Source organism: Trichosurus vulpecula, chromosome 9, assembly GCF_011100635.1.
Source record: "Trichosurus vulpecula isolate mTriVul1 chromosome 9, mTriVul1.pri, whole genome shotgun sequence".
NCBI classification, from domain to species: Eukaryota; Metazoa; Chordata; class Mammalia; order Diprotodontia; family Phalangeridae; genus Trichosurus; species Trichosurus vulpecula.
This window is the reverse complement of record NC_050581.1, coordinates 139,582,505-139,604,258: the sequence shown is the minus strand read 5'-3', so window position 1 is coordinate 139,604,258 and position 21,754 is coordinate 139,582,505. Positions and strand designations below refer to the sequence as shown.

The window sequence follows — 21,754 nt, the reverse complement described above, 5'->3', positions numbered from 1 at the left end:
TGTATTCAAATTTATGCTGTTTGAAATTATAATTATGTCATATATGGGAATTAGTTCCAGGAAGAAGTGTGTTAGAGCCCATTTGAATGGCTTCCAAGAGCCAGTTGTTAAATTTCCAGTGTGAGCATTTATACTTTGGACGTCAGCAAATGCAACACATTAGGACCTGATTTATTGTTTTGTTGATTGTTGAGACTTAAGAAAGCAATGGAGACAATTTTAATAATGCAAATGAAACTTAAAAGTCTCTGGTTGGCACATTTCCGCCCCCCCCCCCCCCAGGGAGCTAGTTGTTAAACATTTACCAGCATATCCAGAGTTCCAGCCCATTGGAAATAGGCTGTGTGAATCCCGGTAGCCTTTGTTTGTACTGAGGAGTCAGTTAATATGTGCACACTGTTTGGGACCTAGGACATGGCATATAGTTAGAACCCACGTGTTATAGCACCAGATCCAATGTTATTTTCACTACACTTTCCTGTGTGATAAGTGTATGGCCCAAATGCAACCTCCTCCTTACTCTCCCCAGACAGAAATGATTTTCCCAGAACCCCTTCAGGGTTCTTTTTGTTCCTCTCTGATTTGGACTTTCATGTTCTGTATTCTGTTACAATTTTATGCATTTTACATATAATATATATATATATATACACACACATATTGCGTACACACATATGCACACATATATATGTATATATACATATATATGTGTGTGTGTGTATTGAAAAGAGCACTGGGCTGGGTCAGGACGCTTGGGTTCCTATCTCAAACCTTCCACTAATTAGCTGTGTTACTTTAAGCAGGTCACTCACCTTCTCTGTGCCATAGTTTTTTTTTCTTTATCTGTAAAATGAAGGGAGTCAGAATAGAGAATGTCTATGGCCCTATCTAGCCAGGAATTACTATTAGCATTACTATTATCACTACTAAAATTAATATACTATTAATCATATCCCTGTGATTCCTATGATGTCTGTATCCTAGGCTGAGAGTCCCCTGAAATTTCCAGGATAGGGACCACATACCTTACTCATATTTTTCTACCTCATAACACTGAGCATAATACTTCGCTATAGAACGTATTCAGTAAATAGCTATTGAATGGAAGAATAAATGAGTGTTTAAGGCTGAATAGTAGACAGGGGCTCTGGATCTGAAGTCAGAGTCCCCGGGTCCAAATCCTGACTTTTCCCTTTATTAGCCGTGTGACCTTGGGTAAATCACTTTTCCTCCTCTCACCCTCGGTTTCCCCATCTGTGAAATGAAAGGTGTTGGATTCCATGATCTCTAGGCTCTCTTTTCTGATTGAATGAGGCCTGATCAGTGCTGAGAATTGCATTGGTCTTCTTAATGGTGGTCTGTGAAAAGATGACTTCCTACTGTTACTTCCCTTTGTAATATTTGCTGTAAGATCTCGTTTTTAATGGTACTCCTATATACGAATGCATTCCTTCCTAGCCTGAAATCTGTGGGTTTCAGAACATTTCTAAAGCGCCACCCTGTGGCGATCATCATTATCTTTGTTTCATTGCTAAAAACCAACCAACCCAAACCCCCCAAAACAGCCAGCCTCTAGAAAGGGGGATAACCATGTTTGTATTACAAGTCTCACAAGGTTATCTGAGGAACATACTTAAGGTTTATATGACAATAATGATGATAACTTTTTTTAAAGGAAAGAATAAGATGATTAAATAATACATAAGGTGGGATTGATTACCAACCAGTTATCAAGCCACGCTGGTCCCGTTCTGGGCAGGATGTGGTTCAAATATCCTTTTATGTTCATAGTCTATATACTTTATGCAAAGTGCCAAGTAGGCACTGTGGGGAAGGGTAACAAAAAACTATTTGTCCTCATCCTCAGAGGGTTCAGAATCTAGAATCTAGGATGTGTCCCCTGTCCAGGTTTACCCCTTGATCCACAGTCCCATTTGGGGGAAGGGGGAATTCTTTGTCCCAGGAAGAGGAGAAAGAATCTGTGTGTTAAGCACCCATTCCACAGATTTCTGTATTCTTTTCTCCCCCCAAATTTGGTGGGGGGGACTTTAATGGGAAGTTGGGCTATCTCTACTTCTCTTCTGGGCGTTCATTAAAGAATACTTCTTTGGGATCCCACCATATGCAAGGCACCACCCTGTGTTTCTAGTCACGTTGGTCCCAATACTCTTTCTCCCATGTTTTAAGTGGATTTGTTAAATAGCCACATCTGTGGTGTGGTCTAGTGGAAAGATTGCTGAGGTTGGAGTCCAGAGAACTGGGTTTAAGTCCCATTCTGCTACTTATTAACTTGAGACCTTGGGCAAGTCACTTAAATTCTTTGTGCCTCAGTTTCCTCATCTTTGAGAAGGAGGTGATAATCCTTGTGCTATGACATGCTTCTCAGGAGCGTCATGAGAAAAGCACCTTTCTCCCTCCTTAATTTAACAAATTCTGAACTTAACAAATACCAAATCAAATGAACGTTTCCATATACAAAGTTGAATAGAAAAAAGAGGGTTGTACCTGAAACCACAAGTCTATTATGTATAGGTTGCTTTTCCTTTTCAGTATTCAATATATTCAACATGTGACTTTCAAAGCCATCCTGCTTGCCTGCATTTCCCTCTAAACTGAGGAAAGCCCTCTGTCATTGCTACAGAAATGCCAATCACTGCATTCAAAGCGGAGTAAGCCAAACCAAAAGAACAGTCTGTACCAGTGGTATCAAACACACAGCTAGCCCGGCCCTCACCACCCTGCCCTAGATTCAGATATAAGTGAGAAATATTTAAGAAAATAAATAAAAATACAACAGAACATAGGTAATGTTAATATGTGGTCTTATCAGTCAATATGCAGCCTGAAAGGATCCTTACATACAATTTCCCTTTTCTATTTGTGTTGGCCATCATTGATTTACATTATGACTATAATAATGAAAAGGAAAATAATCTAAAGAGACCAGAATTCGGACCAATGAAAAGACCAATCTCTACTCCAGTAGTAAAATAGCACCCAGTAGTAGTACATAATAGCAAACCTAGTAAAACATACCTCCTACCTTCCAATATGTATGTGTGTGTCTACACACATATACGCAGGTTTCAAATTTTTCCAAAAAGAAAAAGTAAAGTGGTAAGATCCAGGCATCAGGGAGGCCAAGAAGAAATCCAAGTATGAGGTCATTTGAGCCAGGACTGCTGTGGAGGTGGGGAAAAGGAAGAGAAGGACTACAGGTAACCTTTGGAAGGAAAGTCATTTGACTTAGAGAGCGAAAAGTAATGAACAGGTCAAAGGAGACTCCAAGATTAAGAACCCTTGTGTGAAGCAAGGAAACTGGCTCATTTTTTGATCTGTGGAATCTCAGGCAATAGGAACACACTCCAGTGGAAATATCTGGCAGATAGTGTTCTAGGAATGGAACTCTTCTGTGGGAACAGAACTGGACAAGGAGATTTGGACATCGTAGTCATCATAGAGTAGATGGTTGACAAGAGAATGAATGAGCTCTCTGAGAAGAAGGAGATCTATCTATCTATCTAGTTTTATATGTATCTGTGTGTATGTGTATATATGTATCTATGTATGTATGTATTTATACACACGTGTGTATTTATACATATGTGTGTGCATTTATGCATAGAAACGTACGTACCTAAAATGTTATGAATATTCGGGTTCAATAAGACTGAGTTCTTGGTTCCCTGAATACATACCTGCTCCCAAATGCATATCCAAACTGACACATGTATGAAGATAGATACATAATGATATCTATATATGCATCTATTTACACATGTATATGTGTAGATGCACAGATATGCATGAGGAAATATCTCCATGCCCACATGGACATGTGTACACATATGTATGTATACCCGTACGCTTGTCTATATGTAGATATGCATGTATATGCAGTTATGTATGCAAGAGACCAATCGCAAAGTCTTGTTGAACTCCGATTTTCAGAGCATTTTTTTGGCCAGCTAAAATAAGCTATGACATTTGGTCCTGAAAAGGCTGAAATAGGGTGAGAAAGGAGCCTTAGGTTTGCACTAAGGTGGCCATCGCTGACAGTGGAGAGACTAGAGAAGGTGATGGGATAGAAGCCAGATTTCATGTGGTTAAGGAGGATGTGGGTAGGGAAGAGATGGAGGCAGGAGTTGGAGACCACTGGCCGGCTTAATCTGTATCAGTAATTTGGGAGCATTAGGTATTGCAGGGGAGGACAGGCCTGATTACCAGTCCATGGCAGGGGCAGGTCCCAGACAAGTGATGGCATGAAGGTGCTGAGGGAATAGGGTGAGAAGTGCCAGGGAGAAGCTGTGGGCAATGTCAGATCGCTGAATCCCAGGACATCCATCTTGGATGGGACCTCCAGGGACATCTCTTACAACCTCTACCTAACCCAGAATGCCCTCAACTATCTCCTGGGCAAGGAGTCAGCATTTCTTTGAAGCCTTTCCACAATCTCTTCAGGAAGGCGGGCTCTTCTATTTTTTAACAGATCTGAACGTCAGAAAGTTTTTGCTTATTCCAAACTAAAATTTGCCTTTTTCCACCTTCCCCTGGTCATTCCTAATTTTGCCCTCAGGGAACAAGCAGACCAGGTCTAGCCTCTCTTCCATGTTACAGCACACAAAATAATGGAAGGTGCCTGTTGCAGTGAACTGAGTGATGGGTTTGAATTCAGAGACCTGGATTCCAAATTCGGCCCTGCTGTTAATTGCTGGGCAGTTAGACAAGTTCCTCAACTTCTTGGGCCTTATTTTCTTATCCTTAAAGTGAGGGAGTAGGACTTCTGGTCTCCCATCAAGATCCCCTGCACTTCTGCGTTGGTGATCTCTGTGGTCTGTTATCTGCGATTAGAGGAAGCAGTAGTTAACGTATCACCGTGACATGAATTACCAAGTCCCCTCTGCATTCTTTTCTTCAGGTTAAATAGACCCCACAGAGCTCTAGGCCCGGAGTCAGGAAGACCTGAGATTTGGCCTCAGACACTAACTGGCTGTGTGACCTTGGAAAGGTCATGTCACCTTGTTTGCCTCAGTTTCTTCATCTGTAAAAAAAACTGGAGAAGGAAATGGCAAGCCACTCCAGTGTCTCTGCCAAGATAAAGGGGTCACACAGAACTGGACACAACTGAAATGACTGAGCAACAACAAACCTTGTGTTAGTTTTTATGTGGTATGAGCTCAATGTCCTTCCCCTTCCTGGTGGCTCTTTTCTGGACACTCTCTGGCTTATAATGATGATGATGATGATGATAATGATGAAGATAACTTGCATTTATATAGCACCTTAACTATTTTAAAGCACTTTACAGGTATTGTCTCATTTGATCATCATAACAACCCTGGGAGATAGCATGCTATTATCACCCCCCATTTTATAGTTGAGAGAACTGAGGCAAAGTGACTTGGCCAAGGTCACACAGCTAGTAAGTGTCCAATGCTGGATTTAAATTCAGGTCTTCCTGACTCTAGGTCCAATGCCATAGCCACTGCTCCACTAATCTGCTTATGAATATGTCCTTCCTATATTTTAATATAGCTCTAAGAATTGATGCAATACCGTATGTGTACTGGTCAAGGTAGAATGTAGTAGGACCATCCGCTCCCTACTCCTGGACATTGTGCCGTTCTGAGCCTGGTCCAATGCCACATTAGCTCTCTGACCTGCCCTATTGCATTGTTAACATGTACTGACCTTGTAGTTCACTAGGACTTCAAGATTTTTTTCAGATAAACCATTGACTCACTTTTCTTCCCCATCTTGTATCAGTGTAGATAATTTTTGGAATTCGAGTGTAAGACTTTGCACATTTCTGATTTCAATTTCATCGGATAAGTTTGGCTGATTTGTCTGGTCTTTTGAGATCTTTTTGAAGCCTGACTCTTTGATCCAGTGTGTGAGTGAGCCTTCCCAGCTTTGCGTCAAATGCATATTTCAATGTGCCATTGCCTGTTTACATCAAAGATCTCAGCTTGTTGGGTCGGCCTATGCAATTACTTCCAAATGCACAGAATTTTGTTATTAACTGTCCCACATCTCTTTATCTTTTTGGTGAGATTACCATGAAATAAGTTTCTGATGCTTTGCCAAAAATATAGCATTCCCTTGATATGTCCAGTGACTCTGTCCAAAAAAGAAGACTCGTTAGTGTGTTCTCAGTGAAGCTGTGCTGGTCCTTGGTGATTGGTTACTACTTCCTTTTCTAAATGTCTGCTCACCATTTCTTAAATCATAGATTTACAGCTAGACCATAGAAGCCATTAAGTCCTATCTCCCCATTTTCATATGAGGAAACTGAGGCCCAGAGAAGGCTCAGTGCCTTAGTCACATAGCCACCCAGCTTCTTAAAATCAGAGGTTCTCAGTCTAGTAGACTAATAACAGCAGCATATTTGTGTTACTGTAATTATAGAAGGCTTCATGATTTACAAAGGACTTCCCTCACAATTATGCTGAGAGGGAAGGAACACAGGTATTCCAAGGCCTATTTTATGGTGGGGCCCAGAGAGACAAAAGAAAGGACTTTCCCAAGACCACACAGCAGCTGACTCAGAGCTAGGACTCAGTTTCAAACCTTCCGACTGTTAACTCCGGGTCTTTGCCCAAGTCTCAGATTTCCATTTATTTACAAAGTAGGCATGCCAAAAGACTTGCAAATCTTAATGACCTTTTTTGAAATGAATGAAAGCCATCCACAGAGTTGTTCTCCGGAGCAGAGTAGTGAGAAAAAATAAACGCTCAGTTCCGGAGAGAAAAGCTGATTTGAGCGGAAGAGGGAAAAAGTAGGAATGCGGTGAGAATGCAGTAAGATATTTGGCTTGTACGATGTGTTTGGGATGTGTCTATTTCTCTGACCGCGTCTACAGCCACAGACTGGATTAGGTTCCTGAAAGAGATAGCCTTCCTGAAACAAAGACATCAATTCACTTTTTACCCTCAGAACATATGAAATGCAGTTGGTCAGGAGGCCAGCAGAGGGCACAGTTACTCCAACCTTTGCATTCTCTGCTTTCCAGTCTTCAGAGTGGCAGATGTTTCAAAAATAAAAACAAGGACAGGTTTGTTGTTGGTTTTTAAATCCAGATTTTTTTCTTTGAGAAACTAAAACAGTAATGTCTGAACTCAAGTGGCTATTCTGAAATCCTGTGAGGAGTCAGAGAGGAAAGGCTGTACCTTATGTTGGAGGTGGTGCATTGCAGTAAGAAGGTGCACTGACCAGGAGTCACAGGTGAACCCCACCTCTGACACTTGCCACCTTGGGGGCTTTGGGAAAGCTACTTAACCTCCCGGTGCCTCAGTTGTCTCATCTGAAAAATGAAGGGGTTGGGTCAGATGGCATCTGAGGTCTCTTTTAGCTTTAAAATCTGCGATTCAAAAAGGAAAAGCCTCTAGAGAATGAGATGGTCTGTCACTTTTGGAATGAGTCAGGTCACAAGGTGGTGGAGCCAAAGCTCCAACTTTTTTAAAAGAAAAAGGAAAAATTGAGTTCCAAGTAAATATTTTTAAAATTAATTTTCTAAATGAACCAAAATTATTATTTTTCTTTTTCCTACTGCCCCCTCCCCATTTGGGGAGGGGGGAAACACCAACACCAACAAAACTCTTGTAATACATATACTTTTTCAAGCCAAACAAAACTCCTGCATCAACCATGTCCAGAAAAATATGTCTGTCCCCAGAGTCCATCACCTCTCTATCAGAGGGCCATCTCTAGCTGTCCTGGTCCACATCTCCGGAGGAAAAAGTGAGGCTGGTGACTTGGCACAGCCCTCCCTCACTTAAATCCAACTCATTTGCATGTCATGGCATCACCTTCCTGATGTCATGGTCTTCTTTGAGAACCAAGGACAAAGCAACAGTCACAACCTCTCTGTCAAGATGTGGGTGGTATTTCATCATGAATTCCCTGGGATATTGGTTGGTCATTGCATTGATTAGAGGTTTTGAGCATTTCAAAATTGTTTGTCTTTATGATGGTAGTGTTCTTGTATAAATTGTTCTCCTTCCAAGCCTTTTTAAAAAATATTTTATTTTTTTCCAATTACAGGTAAAAATAATTTTTAACATTCATTCTCAAAAATTTTTGAGTTTCAAATTCTCTCCCTTCCTCCCTCCCCTTCTCTCTCCCTGTGACATCAAGCAATTTGATATAGGTTATACATGTCAAGTATATTTCCGAAATGAGAAATCAGTGCATTTTATGTCTGTGGAATCTTTCAGAAGAGCTATTGCTAAACACTTAGAGATGAAGATGCATCTTTGGCAAGATATTTTTTTCTTCAAAATCACTGGACTCGAGTGATCAAGGAGCTAAGAGATCCCAGTTGGAATTTCACTTCTGTCAGTTGCTGGCTGTGTGATCTTGGTGATGAATTACTTAATCTTTCTGAGTCATAGTTTTCTCCTTTGTTAAAATGGAGTGTGGGGAATTTAACTATTGGCCTGAACCACCTCACAGGACAATTTTGACAGTCAAGTGAAATACAGAAGTGCTTTGTAATGAATAAGCTCATACGTGAATGGAAATGGTATTTAGTCATGTCTGCTATACTCAAGGCAGTACAATGAATAGCTTAGAAATGGAGAACCAAAGATAGCCGGATTTCCTGATCTAGCCATGTATAGCAAAAAGCTATGTCTTCTTGTGTTTATGGAGTGTGTCTTCCTTGTTGAGGGCGTGGATAAAAGAATCCCAGTTTGAGAAGACATGGATGAGTTGTGGTTTGCAGGGAATGGCCCCATGAATGAGATCATGGATCCATCAAAGTATGATCATATAGCTAGGTGGCACGGTAGATACAGTGCTGGATCTGGAGTCAGGAAGACCTGGGTTCAAATGTGGTCTCAGTCACTTATTAGTCGGGTGACCCTGAGCAAGTCGCTTAACCAATTTCTGCCTCAGTTGTCTTATATGTAAATTGGGGATAATAACAATACCTTTCTTCCAGGAGTGTTATGAGAATAAAATGAGCTAATACTTGTAAAACCCTTGGAAAATTTTGAAGATCACACAGCCAGCAAGTGACAGAAGTAAAATTAACTCCAGGGTCACTTAGCTCCTTGATGACTAATAACTAGATGTTACTGTTATTATCGTTGTTCTTATATGATGCTGGACATTGAAGTATACCCAGAATGCCAGTGGATGTAACATCAGGTTTAGCACAGTTTTGGTGATTTCCAGTTCTTAATTACTAGAAATTTTTAAAGGTTTTTTTTGGGGGGGGGGTGAGGATAGTATTGGTAATATACTTTCATTCCTTTTGCATGAAGCCATACTTTTATTCACTTCAGGGAACTGGAAATTCAGACTTTTTCTCCCCCTACACTCACCCCCCCCCCAAGTTCATTGTCTCTTTGTAGTGTTTATCCAGAATTAGCCACGGTAAACCCATAGAGACCTACTTTTCTGTACAAAGGTTTGCTATACCCCATTTCCTTTTAGTTTCCCCCTCTGTAGTCCAGGGTCACACATGCCAATCCACCTTTTGTCTTCATGCCTTTGTCCTGGCTGTCCCCATGCCCAGAATGCTCTCTCCCCCCTCATATCTCCCTCTGAGAACCTCCAGCTTCTGTCTACCCCACTCTAGTGCCACATTCTTCAGGAGGTCTTTCCTGGTGCCCCCAGCTCCTGGTGCCGTCCTCTCCAAGGTTACCTTGCACTTACTTTGATTAGAGCCTGTATAGACCTAATATGGAAAGCCTATTAGGCTGTAAGCTCCTCAAGGACAAAGATGGTTTTATTTTTCTTCATATCCTCTGAGCTTAACAAAGTGCCTAGTGCATAAATACCTCTTGATAAAGGCTTAGTGATTGATTGAGCGATTCATTAGGGTTCACAGTTTTATTCTACCAGAGGGGAGAAATTAGGTGGCTTCTCTTAGGAGAACAGACACAGCTAAATCTTCATCTTCAATAGATAATAGTTTGTAAATGTATTAACAGCTTTTCACTTATTTGCTGGGACGGAGAATGGCTCCCATTAAGAGAAAATTCATGGTTAAGGTCAAGCCAGTGAGACCACGGCATCTACCACTGCCTGCTGGCAACACACGTAAATGGCAAAACCAAGTCTTAGAGGTGAATTCTCTTCTCAAGCATTGAATCTGTCATAAAACCCATGTCAGTCATGGATGTGGTAAGAACTTTGGGTCTGAAGTAAGAGAACCTGGGTTCAAATGTGGTCACTGCTTCTTAATTATCTGGGTTTCAATGGCAAGTCACTTAACCTCATTGAGCCTGAGTTTCCCTATTTATAGCATGAAGGAATTGAACTAGGTGGGCTTCTGAGACCCCCTCTAGGTCTATAATTGTGATCTTATGACCTCTAAGAAATGGGACAAAGAGGTTTAGGCCATCTAGGTGGGGATAAAGCAAATTTGAATTGACAAGGTCAGACTTAAGTGTTAAGCCCCTGCCAAGCTTCAGTCTGTCATCAGGCTGAATACAGAGGCTAGGATGTAAAAGTTAAAGGAATTTTACGAGATGATTCGGGTGAAGTGCGAGCCTTACAGTGTGCTATAATTGTCTGCCACTGTCATCACCACCATCATCATCATCATCACCACCACCACCATCATCATCATCACCATCATCACCACCACCACCACCATCATCATCATCATCACCACCACCACCATCATCATCATCATCACCATCATCATCACCACCGCCATCAGCAGCAGCAGCTTATTTGTGAGAAGAGTAGATTTTACTCTTATAGTGGTTGCTTGGGCAGTTTATGATTGGGTGGCTTATATTGGAAGAAGGGTGCAGGAGAGGATGAAGGAAGGGGCCAGGCCATGCTCCCAGGGTCATAATCTCAAGAAGTAAAACCCTTTGGTGTGTTTGATGGTTTTAATGGAATTATCCAAAGGTGAATTGGGGGATCCTTCTGTTTGAGGGTGCCCTGGGTTGTTGCCTCACAGAACCATGGACAAGTCTTTTTTCCAGTGGAATGGGGAGACAGGAAAAGGAGGAAATAAACTTTTAGTGCTGGAGCTGTGACTTTCAGAAGAGGCTTTATCCATGTTGGAGGTTCCAAGGGACAGGGAGACAGCAATAACCTTGCACTTGGTTGTTCTTCATGTTTGTTTATGTCAGTTACAGAGAACTAGATAGCTCCTAAAAGCGGCATCATACAATGGAAAGAGCTTTGACTCAGGAGTCAGAGGCCCTGTGTTCAGATCCTACCTATGTGAACTGGTCACTTAGCTCCTGTAGGACTTAGTTTCCTCATAATCAGAAAAAGTAAGAGGATCAGAGCTCTAACTTTGTGATCTCGTGTTCTCCTTTTTAAAAAATTTGTTTGTTTTGGGGCAGCTAGGGGGCGCAGTGAGTAGAGCACCGGCCCTGGAGTCAGGAGGACCTGACTTCAAATCTGGCCTCAGACACTTGACACATTTACTAGCTGTGTGACCTTGGGCAAGTCACTTAACCCCAATTGCCCTGCCTTCCCCCCTCAAAAAAATTTTGTTTGTTTGTTTGTTTGCAGCTTCTCCTTGAATGCCTATGTCTTCTTTTCAAACTCTTTTTATTCTTTTGCAGCCAGAAAGGATGTTTGGTGTTGTGGTGGTTGGCGTTGGCAGGGCTGGATCTGTGCGGATTAGGGATTTGCAGAGTCCCCAGCTTCTTCCCAGCCCTCTGAAACTGATTGGATTTGTATCTAGGTTAGTGATTTCCAAGTTGGGTCCCAGACCCTACATACAGTAAATAAGCATTCAATAAATAGTTATTGTCTGATTGCTTGATAAGTACTTTGAAAAAAATCCTTATGTCCCTACAGCTGTGTTCTTATTGCTTTGACATTCTCTATCGGTACTCATATTAGAAATTTTGTTACTATGCCCGCACATATGTGTCTGTACCTGTATGCAATCAATAACACATTGGCATAGGACTTTTATGTGGCATGGAATTATTATATATGTAAATATTTACAACATATTGGCATAGCATTTTTAGGTTTCTAAAGCTTTTTTGCGTGTGACAGCCCTATAAAATTGGTGGTGAGAGTGTTATTATTCCTGCTCTGCTCTTGAAGAAACTGTGGTTGAGACATGTTAAGTGACTGGCCCACAGTCACTCAGCTAATGAGTGTTAGAGTTAAGACCCAAAGCCAGGTCTGATGGCAGATGCTATACTCTTTCTAACATACCTCTCCTGAGTTTGGTGAGCATGTAGGAAATAAGTTTGCTATAACACTTCTGGGAGAGAGGGCAGGAGAAACAGAGAGAGAGGCAGAGACAGAGAGAAGGGGGGAAGGAGAGAGAAAGAGACAGACAGACAGGCAGACAGACAGACAGACACAGACAGAGACAGAGACAGAGACAGAGACAGAGACAGAGTGGGGAGAGAGAGAGGGCAGGTCAAACCACTACCACTCCCTTGAGTTTTCCTAGTCAGTGAAGACAACCTGGGATCCTGAACCCAAGAGCCTGGGAACCCCTAAACTACCAGTCCTTCTAGCCCAGCCCCAGCAGCCATCATTGTGGATTGAAATCATTGTGGAGAAAGAGTCCCCCTTCCTCGTCACCACTAGCAACAGCTGATGACCAACTGCCACCCACATGCACATAAGCACAAGAGCCCTAGGAATGTCAGAACCCCTCAGACCACCAGTCCTGCCTCCAACCCATCCCTTATAGCCAGTATTTGGGGAAGCAAGTCTTATGGAGAAGGGGTCAGCCATCCCACCAACTGCCACACATAAGGTACCTGGGAGACACAGGAGGCAGCAGATGTCAGGCAAGTCAAATCACCACCACCCCCCCCCCCCCCGGCCCTGCTGGAGAAAGGCCAGGACCCTGGACCAAAGAGCCTTTGGAATAGCAATGCTCCTAGCCCAGTGTCCACAGCCATTATCCTAGGAAACAGCCCCTGTGGAGAAGACCCAGAAAAGAAAGTTCTTACCACCAAAGTCCCATCAAATGGTTCAATATCAGAAACTGATAGGATTCTATTAGTGGAAATGATGATATTAAATAAGAGGCATTATCATCTGCTTTGAGGGCAACTAGGTGGCACAGTGGTTAGGGTGCTGGGGCTGGAGTTAGGAAGACTCATCTTCCTGAGTTTAAATCTGGCCTCAGACACTGTGTGACCCTAGCAAACCGCTTAACCCTGTTTGCCTCAGTTTCCTCATCTGTTGAATGAGCTGGAGAAGGAAATGATAAGCCAGTCTAGTATCTTTGCCAAGAAAACCCCATATGGGGCCACAAAGAGTTGGACATGACTGAAAACAACTAAACAACAACCACCTGCTTTGCCTCCGTATCCCAGGGAGCATAGGACCTCTCCATCTGACTTTCAGCCAGCCTCTTCCATGTGTGTTGTAGCTAGCTCCCCTTCGAACATGAGCAGGGGCTGTCCTGTCTTCTATTTGTACCCCTAGCGCTTAGCACAGTGATCTACAAATATGAAGTGATTGGTAATCGGTTTAATCGTTCATCCATTCACTTCTGGAGGGTGACATTGGGACCTCTTCTCCACCTTTAGCTCAGGAGACCAATCTTCTGAATGCACAGGTGAGCCGTCACCTTCAGGTTCTCTGTGGCCCAGCCAAACTGACTTCTTTTTATTCCTCACACACAATACTCCATCTCCCATTACCAAACATTTGCATTACTGTCCCTCATGCCTGACACACCCTTTCTCTTCACTTTTTAAAAGCCCAACTACCTCAAAGCTCATTACAAATGCTGCCTTCTACCCAATGCCTTTCCTGATCCTCCAGTGGTTGGTGCCTTCCTCCTAAATGTTTTGTAGTTACTTTGTATATATTATTTAAGAATTTACAGGTATACATATTATACTTCCTGCCCCTGATGGAATGTAGGCTTCTTAAATGTTTGGGTTTTGTCTTTGTATCCATAGCATTTAACACAGTGCCTGGTACATAGTAGGCATCTGATAAAAGCTTGTTGATTGAGTCTCTCTATGACTCCATATTGCCTTTTGCCCCATGGGGTGTGGCATACACTTGCCTGTGGGTGGGCAGCACCACATTTTTTTTTTGAGACTAGGTCTCCCTGTCTCACCCAGGCTAGAATTGCAGCAACCACTCATTGGCCAGATCCCTCTACTGATCAGCATGGGAGCTTTGACCTGCTTTGTTTCTGACCTGGCTTCCTACCAGCCTTTTCTCAGGCAGCTTGGGGGCTCACCATACTGATGATGCTAGCCTTAGGGCAGATGCCTGATCAACTTAGCCCATTACAGCTCAGAACTCCTGAGCTCCCTTAGTCCACCAACATCAGCTTGTCTGGTAGTGGGGGATTATGGGCGTTCACTGCCATACCCAGCATCCCATTCTCTAGTTCCCTAGTGAATATCCTGGCAATGAAGCCATGTGATGTTGGACAAAGCGTACTGCACTTGGAGTTGCACTTCTTAAAACTACTAGTTGTGTGACGTCTTTTGAGCCTCAGTCTTTTCATCTGTAAAATGGCAGTATGCACCTCCCTGGAGTGTTACTGAGGTCAAGTTAGATACTAGCTACAGTATGCTTTGCAAACCTTACAGCGCTATATAAATGCCAGTAGTTGTTATTGTGATTTTCAGCATCTTTGTTACTGTTGTTAAAATTACCTGCTAGAGCTTCTCTCAAAACCGTATTTTGCCTGGGAGTCAGCCTCATTAGTAGCTCTTGGGATGACCCCAGATGTGTCTCACAAAACTGATTTCACTTGACTGTAGCCTTTTGGGAAGGCCACACACATGGTGTGGCATCACAGTGATGTGGAATCAGGCAGAACTGTTGAGATATGTGGGAGGGGGGCTTTACATGTCAGGAAGCAGCATGGCAGAGTTGAAAGAGCACTGCATTGGCAGTCAGGAAGACTGGGTTCAAGGCCCACCTTTGCTACTATCTACCTGTATGACCTTTGGGCAAGTCACTTAACCTCTGTGGACCTCAGTTTCCTTATTTGTAAAATTAGAAGGTGAGAGTAGGTGACATTGAAGCTCTAGTTTGGATAGTCTAAGATTCTAAGATCAGGAAATGGGAGTCTTGAATTCTTTCCCACTTTGTAACCTTGTCACTTTGCTTCTCTGGACCTCAGTTTCCTTATTCAGAAAATGGGGATAATAATCTTTGCCATGCCCATCTAAAGGGATGATTGTGCAGATCAAAGCCCTATGCAAATGGAAAGGAGTAAAATAGCCATATCCTCGTCTTTGTGGGGTGATTTGGCTTCCAAGAAGTGACAGTTTTGCAGAATATGTAACAGAATCCCTCCTAGCAGGAACTGAAAAGCTCTGCCGAAGGGATCTGAGTTGGTGTCTGCTCTGGGGTTCTCCTCCATTCCACTTTGGTGCATGAGTGTGATTGTGCTACCGTGAGCTAGCTACAAAGGACTGTGGTCTGTAGCTGCTTCCATGGAAGTGTGTTTCCATCAGATTGATGGACTCAGTGGGGAATGACCTGAAAATGAGAGAGGATGTGATGGAGGAAGGGAGAGAATTCTGCGATTCCTGAATCCCATGGCCTGGACTTCTTGGTGGATGGAAAGGCAATGGTGTTTGTTTTTCAGACTGGGTGACCTATTTATTTTCGATTCTCACTTCCCTCTTTCCCTGTGGCTTTCCTAGGCGAGAACTTGGTAACATTAATGAGGCGAAGCAAATCTCTCTGCAAGATGCTCTTTCCAGCACAGAAGTTGACGTCGCCTACATCTGCAGTGAGAACGTTAGCCATGAGACATATATCAGGTTGGTTTTCAGTCCCTATTTGTATCTGTGTCTCTGGACCGCAGTCCTGAATGTCTAGCGGGAGCTGCCTAATGAACTCGGTAGATGCTAGCATCTAATGAGCTGTGAATATCGACTCCTTTGAATGCCAATCCACTCCAAAGGTGAATTGAAATGTAGGCAGGAACCATGTTACTTATGGCTTATGAGGTAGAGAAGGAAGAAGAAACTAATGGCAGTCAGGTCATTCCTGTGTTCAAAAATCTGTGATTCCTTAGTAAAGTTCAGGCTCCTTTGGCTGGCATTCATGGCCCTCCATAGCCTGGCACCGTACCAACCTTCCAGCCTATCTCATTATTCCCGTAGGCAACATCCAAGTTGGCCAACTTGCTTCCCACTTTCCTGCCTTCCTACCTAGTTCTTACTGATGCCTGAATGATCTGTCTTCCCCTCTTAAGCTTTTGAAATGCCTCCCCAACCTTTAAAAACCAATTCAAATGACACCTCATTCAGGAAGTCGTTCCTGAGCCTCTAAGACACTAACGTCCTGCTCTACTTCTTCCTCCCCAGATCTCACAAACCTCTTTGTTTTGTACCTTTCTACTGCTCTTATCATATATTACTATATATCATACTTGAAAGAGTCCTGCATTTGGGGTAATGGCTTGTTGCAGTTCAGTCGTGTCCAACTCTTGGTGACCCTGTTTGGGGCTTTCTTTACAGAGACACTATTGGAGTGGTTTGCTGCTTCTTTCTCCAGCTCATTTTACAGATGAGGAAACTGAGGCAAACAGGCTTAAATGATTTGCCCAGGGTCACACTACTAGTAAGTGTCTGAGGCCAGATTTGAACTCAAGGAGATGAGTCTTCCCGGTTCCAAGCCCAGTACTCTATCCACTGTACCACCTGGGCTCAAATCCTGCCTCTACCACTCATTAGGTGGGTGAATTTAGGAAAGCAAATCAAGCAACAAACATTTATTAAGTGCCGACTATTTGCCAGGTGCTAAGCTAAGCAGGAATCACCTAACTCCAGTGGGTCTCACTTTCCCTCTTTATAAAGTGAGGGAATTTGACTAGATTTTCTGTCATGTCCTTTCATATTCTAAATTCTGTGTTCCTTTGATCTGTGTGTCACATCTCTTTGTAAGCACCATCAAGAAGGCAGAAACTCTCTCATAGCTAAACTTTCTATCTCCCCCAGCACCTAGCATAGTAACCCACACATGATCATTATCATAATTAACAGTTGACGCTTATACAATGCTTTACCTCCTTCATCTCATTTGATACCCACACTGAGCAGTAAGTGATACTTGTATTATTAGCCCTTTTTATGCACGAGAGGACATTGTCAGAGGTGTTAAGTGATTTCTTCATATTCACCCAGCTAGTGTCAAGAGACAGGGTTCAAACCAGGCCTAGCTGATGCTTGCTTAGCTCCTTGCCCTTTTCACTCATCTCTAGCTCTCTGATAGGTCCTTCCTAAGTGCTCCTTGAATTGAATTAAATTGATTTGGCATCAGAATGGGACCTTCAGAGTACTACTGTCACTACCGGGGATGGAAGATCTTTGGGGGATTCTTTCTCCTCTTTGTATCTTCTGGTTTCTAGTTTTTCCTGTAGCTTCTTACACACACACACACACACACACACACACACACACATGCACGCATGCACACACACACACATACACACACACATTCACAAAAGGCACCTGACGTCCGTTGCTCTCTTGGTTTGGAATTTTGGGAACTTTTTTGAAGTTGAATTTCCATGTTTGTCTCTTTTACTCCAAAGGCAGTTTCTCGATGCTGGCAAACATGTCCTCGTGGAATATCCCATGGCTTTGTCTCTGGCGTCAGCCCAGGAACTCTGGAAGAAAGCAGAAGAGAAAGGTGATGACTATTCTTTTTTTAAAAATTTAATATATTTTATTTTTCCCCCATGTTAAAACAATTGAAAAATATTTTTAAATAAAGTTTTTGAGTTTCAAATTCTATCACTCCCTCCTTCCTCCTTCCTCCCTAAGACAGTAAGCAATCAGATATAGGTTACACATATGCAATCATGGAAAAAATTTCTGTATTAGTCATTTTGCACGAGAAGACTCGAATAAAAGAAAAAGAAAGAAAGAAAGTGAAAAATAGCATGCCTCCGTCTGAATCCACATAATACGCTTTCTTTCTCTGGAGGCTGATGATAGCTTCATCATTAGTCCCTTGGGATGGTCTTGGATCATTGTATTGCTGAGAAGAGCTAAGTTACAATGTTGCCGTTGCTGTGTACAGTGTTCTCCTGGTTCTGCTCACTTCTCTTTGCATCAGTTCATGTAAGTCTTCCCAGGTTTTTCTGAAATCATCCTGCTCATCATTTCTTATAGCACAATAATATTCCATCACAATCATATGCCACAGCTTGTTTAGTCATTTCCCCAATTGATGGGAATCCCTTCCATTTCTAATTCTTAGCCACCACAAAAAGAAATGCTATACATATTTTTGTACAAATAGGTCCTTTTCCCTTTTTTATGTCTTTGGGATATAGACCTAGCAGTGGTATTGCTGGATCAAAGGGTAGGCACAAGTTTTATAGCCCTTTGGACATAACTCCAAATTGCTCTTCGGAATGGTTGGAGCAGTTCACAACTCCACCAACAGTGCATTAGTGTCCCAGTTTTCCCACATCCCCTCCAACATCCAACATTTTCATCTTTTATCATATTAGCCAATCTGATAGGCCATCTGAGATAGCACCTCAGAGTTGTCTTAATTTGCATTTCTCTAATCTAGCAATTTAGAGCATTTTTTCATATGACTATAGATAGCTTAGATTTCTTTGTCTGAAAACTCCAGCTCATATTTGACCGTTTAGGTGATGACTGTTCTTAATATGTTGGATACCAAACCCTTTGGCTAAAATTTTGTCTAGAGGACTGGAGAAATGCCTTTCCAAATTGCATCTGGAGGCCTCCTATCTTACCTGGGTTTTATGGTGACATTATTCGTGTCCACCGGGGCTGTACTCTGGTGGAATTATTCTAATTCCATAACGATGATGGATATTTATATATTCCTTTGCATGTTCTATGTTGCTTCATTGCTCGATTCCCTGGAGCAACCTTATGAAGTAGGTAGTTCAGGTACGGTTATTCTCATTTTACAGGTGAGGAAACCGAGGAAATTGTGCCAAGGAAATGAAATGGCCCATCCGCAGCCATAGATTTAGTGCATGGTGGAATCAGAACCAAACCCTGGTCTTTGATTCCAAATCCACGTCTGCTGACTTCAAATACAGTGTTGTTTGTTTGTTTGTTTGCTAGAGCACTATGCCTTTGTAGTTTCATTGCAATGTTCACACTTTCTACTGAGGAAAATAGTGCTAAGTCATTCAGTGCCCAGTGTACATATACAGTACATTCCCTGATGCTAATAGAAGTTTTCCCAGGCCTTTTATAAGTTTCAGCTTTGCACTGAGAATCTCTAAAATGTGTAAGTACAATTAGCGCAATCATCATTTTTATTGTGCTATCTTATGGAAGTGCTTGTTTTATTCCATAAATTAAAAATAAAATAAAATAATTAAAAACACAAGCAGTAAAACAGTAAATAAGATAAAACAAAACATATTAGTACATTTTTCTGCCTTAGTAAGTACAATATACCAAACAAATTAAGGAGCCAGCATGGCACAGAGCTGTGGCATCAAATCAAATAGAGATAGCAGGCTGCATTTGGACTTAGAAAACTACATATTAACATTATCTATGTTCTATTATAAGTTTATTTTGTTAAATATTTCATAATTACATTTTTATTTGATTCTGGGGCACTAAGGAGTGCTGCTGCCTGCAGGCCCTAGCATAGTATTTGGAGCATTGAATTTTGAGTCAAAAGATCTGAATTCAAATCTCATCCCCGAGATTTATTATCTGGGTGACCTCAGGTATCATTTTACTAATCTGTGCCTCAGTTTCTTTATCTACAAAGTGAAGAATCTGGATTCAATTACTGTTTAAGGTCTCTCCAGCTCAAAATCCTGCTCTTTTGTGTGTGTACAAGTCTTTCTTTGGTGGCTGATCATCTTCCTGCGCTTTAGGGCCATCATTTGGGAAATCATTTCTCATGGCCCCCTGGGTGGAGCTGAGTGTAGACAGACACTGAGTCCCTCCTTGGATGTCTGCTGATGGCAGGACATGGAATGAATGACACCGGGCTAATGTGTGATACCTTTAACTTTTCAAAGGGCTGTTAAGTGTTTATCTAGGCAAAGAATACTGGACCTGGAATCAGGAAGATCTGAGTTTGAATCTTGCCTCCAACACTCACTCATCTGTATAACCCTGGGCAAGTTGCTTTAACATCTCTAAGCCTTAATTTCTTTGTCTGTAAAATAGGGATGATAATAGCACCTTCCTTACAGAGCTGTTGTATGTATCCAATGAGACACAGAAAGCATTTTATAAGCCTTAAATCACTATATAAATGCTATAATAATAATTATTGTCATCACTAGGACTATAGCTTAAGTAGTTCAATGAATAAAATACTGGGTCTGGAGTCAAGAAGGCCTGAGTTCAAATCCAACCTCAGATACTTACTAGCCATGTGACCCTGGGCAAGTCACTTAACCTCTGTTTGCCTCAGTTTCCTCATCTATAAAATGAAGATGATAATAGCATCTACCTCCCATGGTTGTTGTGAGGATCAATGGAGATAATAATTGCAAAGCATTGGCACAGTGCCTGGCACATAGTAAAGACTAAATAAATCCTTCCTTCCTTTTTCCCTCTCTCTCTCCCCCTCCTTCTCTATCTCCCCTCCTTCCCTTATTTTCTTCCTTCCTTCCTTCCTTCCTGCCCCTCCTCCTTCTCTTCCTCATTCTCCTCTTTCTCCTCTTTCTTTCCCTTCTCTTCCTCCTCCTCCTCCTCCTTCTTTTCACTTGATTCTCACACAAACTATCCTTATGTAAGGTAGGCTGGGAAGGTATTAGTTATAGCCATTTGACAGGTAAGGAAACTGAGGCACAGGCTAGGTAAGTAACTTCCCTAAGGATATACGGCTAGTTAGTGACAGTCAGTCTGGAGCTAGAAGTACCTGGACACCCCACCCAGGGCTCTTTACACAGCACCACTTGGAATCGTTTGCTTTTTTTGGGAATCTCTCCTTAATATTGCTGATTGTTGCTGTTGTTGTTAATAATTTGCCTTTTGTGAAGGAGCGAAGGAAACAAAGGCTCACTGAGAGTCTGCTGTGTGCCTGCGTGTGTGCATGTGCTTTGTGGCCGTCTTTCCTTGGTGAGGCGGCAGGCTTCTCTGTGAAGGAACAGCTGAGCAGGTCTCCCTGGATTTGGGTGAAGTGCCCCTTTGGCTTCTTCTCTGATCAATGCCCAGGCACATATGTGCTTAGAGTATTATGGAGGCTTCCATGTATATAAATATAGAGCAGATTGTCTAATGTTTTTAAAAAAATTGTCTCCATTTGAATCCCTGTTCCAAAAATGTTTAAAAAAATTCAATGCCCAGTCATGAATAGAGTCCTGGATTGGTCTCTAATAACTTAGATTTGCATATTGGTTTGATTGCCTTAGGCAGGTCATTTCTCCAGCTTGGACTTTTGTGTCCTTTCTGTAAACTGAGGCCTTGGACAAGATGCTCTGGAGCTCAGCCTGAAAGAGTATGTCAATTGACTAAAGAACTTGGATTCCAGATCTGGTTCTACTCCCCTCCAACCCATGTGACCTTGAAGTCCCTTAACTTCTCTGGGCCTCAGTTTCCCCATCTGTAAGATGAGGGGGTTGGACTAGATGGTCCCTTCTGGCTCTAAACCTATGATCCTATTATCCAGTGATTCCTTCTAGCACTAAATCTACTTTATCATCCTTAACTCTGACATGTTTTATAGGGTTTTGTTCCGCAGTGTATCAGGGATTAGTTTGGGGACTGGGGGGATAATTTGCGCATGAAAGTATAATATGACATACATTTAGAATTGGAGAGAACTTAAAGGCCACCCAGCCCAACCCCCTTATTTTACAGATGAGGAAACTGAGGCCCAGAGAAATGAGATC

At 42.2% G+C, this 21,754-nt stretch overlaps 1 protein-coding gene across 2 annotated transcripts in view; it reads left to right on the top strand.

Moving 5' to 3' along the window:
• BLVRA (biliverdin reductase A) overlaps nt 1-21,754 on the top strand; it is a 44,175-nt gene that overhangs the window by 9,556 nt on the left and 12,865 nt on the right. For both annotated transcript variants that reach the window (XM_036739488.1, XM_036739486.1), the window contains 3 exons: nt 11,544-11,665; nt 15,588-15,707; nt 17,486-17,583. In XM_036739488.1, coding sequence (XP_036595383.1) covers nt 11,553-11,665; nt 15,588-15,707; nt 17,486-17,583 — 331 coding nt within the window. In that variant the 5' untranslated portion in view covers nt 11,544-11,552. The remainder of the gene's footprint in view (nt 1-11,543; nt 11,666-15,587; nt 15,708-17,485; nt 17,584-21,754) is intronic.